The sequence below is a fragment of the Temnothorax curvispinosus genome, unplaced genomic scaffold, assembly GCF_003070985.1.
Source record: "Temnothorax curvispinosus isolate PA1 unplaced genomic scaffold, ASM307098v1 QBEX01016493.1, whole genome shotgun sequence".
NCBI lineage: Eukaryota > Metazoa > Arthropoda > Insecta > Hymenoptera > Formicidae > Temnothorax > Temnothorax curvispinosus.
Genome location: NW_020226273.1, coordinates 28,310 through 38,329, shown reverse-complemented (window position 1 = coordinate 38,329; position 10,020 = coordinate 28,310). Strand labels below are relative to the sequence as shown.

The 10,020-nt window shown below is 29.1% G+C and overlaps 1 protein-coding gene across 4 annotated transcripts; it reads left to right on the top strand.

The window, feature by feature from the left end:
* The first annotated feature begins 1,163 nt into the window (after positions 1-1,163).
* On the top strand, positions 1,164-4,350 carry LOC112466695. Of its 4 annotated transcripts, XM_025034924.1 has the most exons (8): positions 1,164-1,512; positions 1,737-2,126; positions 2,354-2,435; positions 2,505-2,564; positions 2,663-2,771; positions 2,868-2,989; positions 3,249-3,515; positions 3,586-4,343. In XM_025034924.1, exons 1-8 carry the CDS (start codon positions 1,309-1,311, stop codon positions 3,987-3,989), a joined length of 1,638 nt encoding a protein of 545 aa, XP_024890692.1. In that variant the 5' UTR covers positions 1,164-1,308; the 3' UTR covers positions 3,990-4,343. The 4 variants fall into 4 exon arrangements, with proteins under 4 accessions (XP_024890692.1, XP_024890691.1, XP_024890693.1 ...); XM_025034923.1 differs by having other exon boundaries at positions 2,354-2,564; XM_025034925.1 differs by having other exon boundaries at positions 2,354-2,564; positions 3,441-3,515; positions 3,586-4,342.
* The last annotated feature ends 5,670 nt before the right edge of the window (positions 4,351-10,020 follow it).

The window sequence follows — 10,020 nt, the reverse complement described above, 5'->3', positions numbered from 1 at the left end:
TACATACATACATAATGTATATATCGAATCTTATGGAAAAAGTGGCAATCACTGTTTTTATGCCTTGCAATACCTTGTGCAATAATAAAATAATAAAATAATTTAACACTAAACTAGCAATTGATATACATGTTTCATAAAAGCAATTGTTTCCTTCTTGGCATTTTAAACTGAAGTAAATAAATGATTCTATTTTATATATCTATATAAAAAAGACATAGTTGCTTTTAAGAAAAAGTATGCAGATGCGTGTTGCAAATTACATATTTTTTCTTAAAGGAAATATGCCTTTTTTTATACCAATTGATTCGTCTCATTATTCTGTGCATAAAAGTGTTAAGGTAACATTACCGAAAACTTAATTTTTTACAAGATATTTTGTATTTTATGTCAAAATACTAGAACTTTCAAGCATTATAATTCCAAAAGTTCTTAATGAAAAAATACTTTATTATAGTGTTTTGAAAAGCTCTCGAGATTAGCTACAAGAATATGCATTGAAAAATAGGGATTTCCATTTAAGAAATTAAAGGTGAGTGAGCTTTAAACGATCATCCAAGGTGAAACCAATGGCACCATCTTATGTGCCCCTTCGATCCAAACAACTTTTGTATAAAACATTTCTTCCGAAAACGTCAACTTTCCGAGATAATCCAGGGTCCCGACCTTTTTGTTACACCCGGTATATATATATATATACCGTATATATATATATACATATATTATTCCTTTATATATATTTATTGTAAAGTATTTTCATATATATAATTGTCAATTACATCAAAAAGATATAAAAAGATACAAATATTGAAAAAATTATAAAAGATTTGTACATTTCTGATGATAAAACAGTGATTATATAAGGTAAAACTCCCTTCTTTGGAATAATCGAATAGCCAAAACAGTCGATAATGTCAGTATTCTTCAATTACCACCGGGCCCCCGGGCAGTCACGAAAATTTACCCCAGGGTTGTCGGTCTTTAATAGTATCTCGTCGGTGACTATATTTACTAAAATATACTCAAAGCGGAAATATCCCATTAATGGCGGACGACCAATCCGCATCCTACAGCCTCGGTGTCCTATTTCTCATTAAAGGATCCCTAGTCCAAAGCGTGAAGGCTTGCCCTCTACCCAGTCTAATAATCCTTGCTTATTTATTTTTGTGTACGTCGACTCACTACATCGCAACTTAACCGACTTCTATTTAACGCTATTCTAAATCTTACAATTGTTTCTGCGTTTACATCAGCGAGCATATTTAAATGCATATATTTATCTAATTGATAACACGTGCGGTTTTGACAATGGAAAGTAACAGCAAAGAGGGAAACAGTGGAAAACCACGCGAAACAGTGACGTTGGTTCTCAAAGAGGAGCGATTCGAAGTTGAGAAGCAAAAATTGATCGACAAGAGTCAGTACTTTGCTGCGCTTTTATCCGCGAATTTTCTAGAATATGGACAGACAGAACACATTGTCAACTATGATATTTCCTCGATTTTGCTGCAGGTTAGAACATTCTAATTCTTGGCTGATGTATTTACAGAAAAAAGTCGCTTTTAAGCGTACAAAACATTGGTTTTTTTTTATGTGTAACGGATTTGTTATATCAAAATACTTAATATAAAACGCAAGTTTTTAATAAATAAATGTATATATTAAAATTGTATCGGGTTTTATTAGCACGAATAATCTCATTGTGCAACCAAAATAGATGCATAATAATTTTATAGGATTTTATTGGTTGGACTCATGACAAAATTGCATTTACATCTGCAACAAGTTATGACTTTGAAGAGCTTGATCGTCTCTTGAGTTTATTGGAATTAGGCATTCTATTTGCAGCAGATAAATTAATAGAAGATATAACCGACAGGCTTGAGAGACATTTTATGTTACCAATATATGCGATTAAAATTTGGTTACTGGCACAAAAATTAAATATTAATGTGCTACGAGATCTTTCTTTGGCTGTTTGCTTAGATCGTTTCGATGAACTGCCACTCGATTCAATTTATGAGTTGTCGAAAGAGCATTTTATGAAGTTAATTGGAAACATCAATTTAAGAGCTACAGAATCTCATTTGCTTGATATTACACGCGAGTGGATGAACCATCGTCATGTGAGTATATTATGTTCAAAAATTACATTTAGAATAATTTAATTTTAGAAAAAATACAGCAATTATAGATCTTTATTTCTAATGTATTTTGAATAAAATGGAGATTTCTAATTCCGATACATATATTCCCCATATTTATTTTGTTTTTATTTCTATTTATATATTCTACTATACATTAATGATTAATGCATTACAATTCTATGAATATAAAATCTCTTTTTTTGCAGGATTTTACAATTCCTTTATATATCTTGGAGAAGAAGAAACAAAAAATTTTACAGGGTATTATATCTTGTGAAGATAATAATGGTGAACAATATATTCATTGCTGGGATGGTAATGATTTTTTTGAGTTAACTTCATTCAAATATCCTCCAGATATTGTCGAACATTCCAGCATTAGTAGTTCTCTTGAAGGAATGCAAATCACTGCGAGAAGTATGCAGACTGTCTTTTTTTTATTACGTCTTATCTAAAACAGTATTGTATTATTTACTTATTAATATTAATTAGTATTTTATGCGATTTTTTTTTAGAATACCAATTATATCTTTGTGGTGGAGAATATGGTATTGGTTCAGGAATATTCAACAAAAATGTATGGCGTTATTCTTTGATATCTAAGAAATGGATTCTTGAGACAATGTAAATATCCTAACGATTAGATAAATAAGAACAAATAGATAAGTAATAGAATAAACAGAATGTTATATCTGTTAAAATTGTTTACAAATATTTTAGTATGCCAGTTGAAAGAAGAAATATGATTACTGTGTTTTTGAAAGACAAATTGCATCTGGTAGGAGGTGTGGGACGGTATCAACAAGAACTGAAGACTATTGATATCTACAATATTTATACAGGTAATTTTAATTGTGCAGCTATACGATGTGCATTTTATTAATATCATGTGCAAAGCATTCATGTAACGATTTACCTAAGTATGTACATATATAATTTAAATAGAAATTAGTATACATTTTTTTCATCGAGATCATGTCATAGGATTGCATCTCATCATTATTATTTATGAATTTAATGTTGATCCTTAAAATTATCTTTTATTGATTAAAAAACATTTTATTATATGAATTTTTGCTTTTGTATTTAAACAATGCATAGGTGTGTGCACATCATCACGTGCGAAGATACCTTATACGTTTACTAGTGTTCCTGATCATTTCATTTTTAATGATAAATTAATTATATGTGGTATATGTGATATATATGATGATATCTTGATGAATATTCTCTATATTTATCTCCCTGATGAGGATGTATGGAAAACAACATTATTGGAACGTATAAATTCAGATTTAGGATTATTAACTTTCATCCCATCTGATACACCGCCAATATTGACGCTTAAAACTATGTCGTGCTACATTGGTAAATATCATAATTTATGCACTGGGTTGGTTTCAAAGAATCGTAAAGTTTATATTAATATGTATCGCAGATGTTGTTGATCGAGATAAAATGGTTTTAAAAACTATTGCACAGACATGCAACGTGGAAGGTTGTAATAACATAATAAAAACCTTTTCTCGCTCAACCCTTGAAACGGAAAAAAAGAGTGATATGTACGAAGAAGATCATTTATATCCTTTATTGCCTGTAGAGTGCTATGGATGTTCCTTCCTTATAACTCCATTCTTTCACGAGTATTGCAAACCACCAGCTATACTATTATGTACGCGTACTGAGAGGCATAACTTATGGAAATTACACTTACATAGTATTCCTATTCGAGAGCCAAGAAAGTTCCGTTCCTTGTTCTTTACCAAGAAAAACCGATCTAGAAGATTTTTTAATCTACTTCATCCAGCTGACTTGCAAACCACGATTTTAGATCGTATTTGATTTGTTTAACGTAATTCATTAATTAAATATTTATTGACCCCGTATATTTATTGTAAGAGAGAAAAAGTAAGAGATAAATCTGAATAAAAATCGAGAAAATGCAGTATAATAAACGTTTGTAGAAACATTGCAGAAAACGAACAGTATTATGTCTACATATTTAGATAAATATCGCGTTGACTTAAGATTTATAAATCGTGATGTTCTATTGCTTGTCATATTATTTGAAAATTGTTATAAATACTAAATAAAATACTTAACAATTGTAATAGCTTTACGCCATAATATGCAAATCCAGTAAGCAAGAAATATCAAGAAACATTTTAACTACATTGCAGCAACGTTATAATAACGTTAATGCAATATAGTTAAAATGTTTCTTGACGTTTCTTGCTTACTGGGAATGCTTTCTGTATGTATGTATGTATGTAATTTGTATATACTCGTAAAATAAATGTTCTATGGTCTACATTTTTTCTTCTTTTTCATTGGACCACAACAGAGCTTGAATCGAACCTTTTAGGAAAGGTATATATATAGTGCTGTATGTACCGTGGCTTTCTCTTCGTTACAATTGCAATTTTTATGGGAAGAGAGTGTATGGCCCTTAATTCAATTTTTACTGTGCGAGACCAAGTTTTGTTTTGAAAGTAATTTAGCATTACTGTTTGATAGTTTTCTTACTTTATTAAGAAATGATCAGTATCGTATTCCTGAGTTGGGAATCTTCGTCACCACTAGCAAAAGCTTCTAAAAGACATTTTAAAAACGTTTAAAAGACATGTTAAGGACTTCAGACGTCCTATTTCTTTTATGCGTCTTTTAAACGTTTTTAAGACGTCTTTTAAAAGTTTTTACTAGCTGGGTTATTAAGATATACTTTACAAACACCCAACCATACTTTATACTAGCTGTATCATGATATTATAGCCTACAGAGGACAGTGACTCCGAAAAAAGGACAGTCTTTGAAATCGAACTCTAAAATTCGGCATCGATACATATGAGAGTTTATAGATTATTAGCCACGCATTTCGTATTTCATTAATACTAAATTGCGGAAGCGTTTTCCATCGAATTGTGGCACATTTCTCAAGCCGGTTCTACAATACGTCGCAAACGATGGCAACTGCTAGTTGAAAAGTGTTATTTTTGATTGCTGATTGCCAGTTACTGTCGCCAAAAAAGTTAAAAGTTTGCCAACTTTTTTTTGACAACCGCAATTGACAAACGCAACGTGAAAATAACACTTTTCAACTAACACTTGCCATGGTTTGTGACTTATTGTAGAACCGGCTTTAGACTAAAAAAACTGAGCTTTCGTAGAATTTTTTCTAACGTCGCGCGTCGGCTAACGCTCTTTTTTGTCTTGGGTGTCTCAACGAAAAAGCGCGTGAGAGCACCCGAGACAAAGCAGGACCCAGACAGCACCAGGATGTCCAAAATCGGGTAAGACGTCTTTTAGCAATTATTTCGTAAAATGTTTTAAAGATGTCTTTAATGTCCCGATTCTGGACATGCGTGCTATCTGGAGAGCTTGTCACCGACAGGATGAGCTGATCGGCTATCTGAGCGACCTGGAAATCAGCTGAGTAGACTTAGATAAAAGGGCCAAAACAGTTGAACGCCCGGTCAATGATCAGTTTTTCCTTTGATTTACTTATTATTACCGAGGCGCGAAGGTTCGGCAACATTCGAGAACTTTGCGAATGTAACCCCGTATCTTTTTGTGTTCACAGCGCACTCAATGTTATACAAAAGAGGACAATTAATCCTTGACCATCCCTTAAATTTTGCTAAATATTTAACATGTTACAATACACTAATACGAAGTACAGTAAATCTGTTTAATGCGCAATAATTTATAAAATATTAATGTTTAAATTATTTTTCCATATCAATGATATATCAACTATGTTAATGCAAAGAAGTTGCATTCATAAAATGAGTTTAGTGCAAATTAAAAATGTGCTTTAAATGTTTTTATGATAGATACTATTCAAAAACGTGTACACATTGTAACTATAATATTGATAGTGCACAAATTGAAAGTTCCTAGACCAAAAATTAATTGTCATGTGATGTATTTTCATTAGTTATGATGTACCAAGGTACGTGTAATGTCTCATCACAATTCTATTTCTTTTATTTATAATACATATAATAATTATAGTAAATAAAAGAACTTTATTCTGTTGAGTTAAACAATTACACACACGAAAATTTTTAAACATTAATATTTTATAAATTATGGCGCATTGAACATAGATACTGTATCTTGTATTACTTTCTTTATTTTAATAAATTTTAAAATAATTTTAAAAATAAAGTCCTTTTGTACAAATATTTTTTTAATAATTATAGATAGAAACTGATCTGGCTTACGCCGATTTAAACTCAAATCATGTAGAATTTTAAAAGTCGAACACAATAATATGTATTTTGAAAGAAAATGTAGCACACACACTTACAGAAAAAGGTTCAATTTTCATAAATTCTTACAATTAGCGAGGGCATTAATACCCTGAGATGTCAGACCACGTACGTGCAGTGAATTTATTACTTCCAAGTCACGACACAAATTTCCCAACTCTATTAGAACCGCGTCTTCGTATATAAAGTCTATATTTAACTGACGCATCCGTTGAATTTTTACAGTATTTTGCAAAAACGTTCAATTTTTATACGTGTATCACAAAAATTTAAACGTCCCAAACCATTCAGCTTCTCGAGGTACGAAAATTTTTCGTCATCTATGAGATGACAATGACTTAGATCTAATTCTAAGAAGAATTTGTATTAGATATATATGCACTTTACTTATAATCTTGATAATTATATACTATTATATGCATATATATATATACATATCTTTCAAATTTTTGCATATCTCTGAAATTTTAAGTAGGACACGATTGTCAACATATGAGCAGTAACTTAATCTTAAGTACGTTAAACGCCTGCCGCAATTACCAAAAAAGTTTGCGAAATCCTTAACATCAAAGTTGCTTGCTGTAAGATCTAACTATTGCAAATATTTACATCTATATAGGTGTAAAATAACAAAATATGTCGTGCATATATTTCTCAGATTCGATACATCGCATGTTCAAACGTGTATAAAGTAGAAGTCCGTGTTAAGTTATTTTGAAGCGCCTATTATTTATTTCATTCATGCGGCATAACGTTATCAAATCTAAATATTTAAATTTTTTTAGCAGTATTTCATCCTGTAAGGATAAAATATAATAAATATATAATATAAAATAAATACTTTAATACTCGAAGTGTACGAAATGACATTGCAATAAATATTATGATGGGAAATAGACTTCTTAGGATACTTTAGAGAAAACTCAGACAAACTGCGTGGTAGCTCCTTGGATTCATCCGAAGAAAGTTTTATACTCGAATCTTTACACAATTCGAATGACTTTTTAAGAAAATATGACGCGAGTTTTTCTCTCCGTTAGATTGCATACACAGTAAAAAATAAAATGTTAATCGTAACATTTTTCAAATGTCCCAGAAAGTCCACTCTAAATTTTATGTTAAAATAACTCATTTATCGTGTGTTACTTGTTGACAAATTAGAAATGTTAATTTATTGACACTATATTTTACATTTATATGTGTTCTTTTAACTTTAAGTATAATGTAAAAATAACTTGTACAAAATGTCGATATAACACTTTGCTTCGTCTGATTTAATGTAACTCTTACGAAATGTATATTATACATTTTATTTTGAGTTATATTAACACATATTTTAGTAAATTTGATTATTTTATATGTCAAAGTTTACGATTATTTGAAAATTTACTTTAAATTTTGTTTATGTTAAAATAACTTTAAGACGTGTTGATTTTTTGAAATAATTATGTTAAAAGAACTCAAAATAATATTCAATTTCTAAATGACATACATAAAGTGTTAGTTATCACGTTGACATAAATGTAACACATGAAAATGTTACGAAAATAATAACATAGCTGTTGTATGTTAATTTTACATTGAAATAATAGTCAAATCTTGGTAACACAATAAAATTTTAACATTTGGACGCACGATTTTTTACTGTGTATAAACAGAGATTACCTCCCTAGATATTTCTTTGTGCTTCAAATTACTCTTATAAGAAGTCTTCCTTCTTATATTGTTGCAAATAACATTGGAACAAATTAATTTTTATTATTAAAAAAATAAAAAAATTTTGTTTTACATCAGAGAATAATGTTAGGTATCTATTTTTAAAAACATTAATTTTTACTAAAATTAACTTCTTAACTTTTTTATTAACAAATTTTACTTTTATAATGAAATGTTATGTACATGGGCAATTCCACGTCAAACCGGACGACAAATAATAATCTTGTATTTTAAATTAGTCAAAACTTTTTTTACACAAAATATACATAAAATAAGAAGATACATATTTTTTTTGTTCGTTCAAAATTTTTTTTTTCAGAAATTATAAGCAATATAATTTTCGAAAAATAAAGAACACGTTTAGTTTAAAATTTAATATCTTTGGTTGTATTTATCGTAGAAAAATTTTCAAAAAAACATTTTAAAGCTAAAGAGACAATCTTTTTATAAAAATGTTTTAAATTACAAGAAGTTGCTAAATTTAATTGTTATAAGCAATTAAAATGTTTTATTCTTTAATTTATTCTAAAAATACTTATTTTTTATTTTATGGAAAAACAATGAATTCTATTTTTTATATATTTTTAATGACATGCGTCGGCGCCGCGCCGTGCTCGTGTCTCTGGCTCGACCAAGAAGCACAGCACGTCGAATTCTTCATAAATCTTTTGTAGGAAGAATGTACAGTATGAATGGCATATAATGTTGAATATAATCAATATACAGAGTGTGGAATTTTAAATGCTCCAGACAAATATCTTAAATAATATGGAACATACGAAAAAACATTTTAGAGTTGTAGGATATCAAGGGGGACTAATAATGGTAAAACCAATTTTCGAAAATACAGATGAATTAGATAATCGCACTAAATGCTCTGCGATGATCACATCAAGGTTGAGTATTTAAAAATTAAATGTACAAAAATTATATTGCAATTTTTTAGAGGAAATGGCAGACAAATTCTGCGAATATTCATAGTAGCTTTCATGAGTTTAGTTTCAGAACAGTATAAAAATAAATTTTACAACAAACTGTTAAATAAATAAATAATAAAAAAATAAATTTTACACAGAAAGCTGTTTTAGAAACTGTTATATTTTAGTAACTGCGGCTAGAAAAAGTATCACAGGAGATATATTTCTAAACGAAAGAGATATATACGGTTGCGGAAAAAAAATATCAAGAATTTACTGACGATGTTATTAACGTAGCTTTTGTAGTATTTCGCTCAACAATTATTTCAAACAAAAGAATGACACTATCGCCCGAAGAAATTTAAATATAAAAAAGAAAAGAAAAATAAAATAAAATTGTTTAAAAATAACAAAATTATAAATAAATATAAATATTTTGTTTTTATTAGATATTAACTTATTTTACAACATAATTTACCATGATAATTTTTACAAAGTAAGTTTGTAAGTACAAAAATTTAAAAAGTAAACGTAACTAAAAACTAAATTGATATGTCCTAAACTAGTAAACAAAAACTATTCAAATTATCAGTTTCTGTCGTATGTATAGACAGACACATGCGGATACCTCTCTTTCCATTGATTAACCAATTGATCGCTTATATCACAGTGCATAAAATAAAACTCTTGCAGGTTAAGACACTGTTCAAAAATAACGGAATGTTTATCAGGTGTATGAAATTTCACAACACGAAAATATAACTTTTTCAAGTTTTTGCACTGCGCTAGTAATTCCAACCAGTGATCAGTGAGGACAGTACATAAAAAATAAACTTCTTGCAAGTTTTGATAAGAGGAAAGTAATTTAAATAAACTATCATAAATAACTGAATAACCAAATCTGTAAAATCTGTAAAAATCATATAATATTATTACACAGTAATTAATTGCAAAGAGGAAATTAAT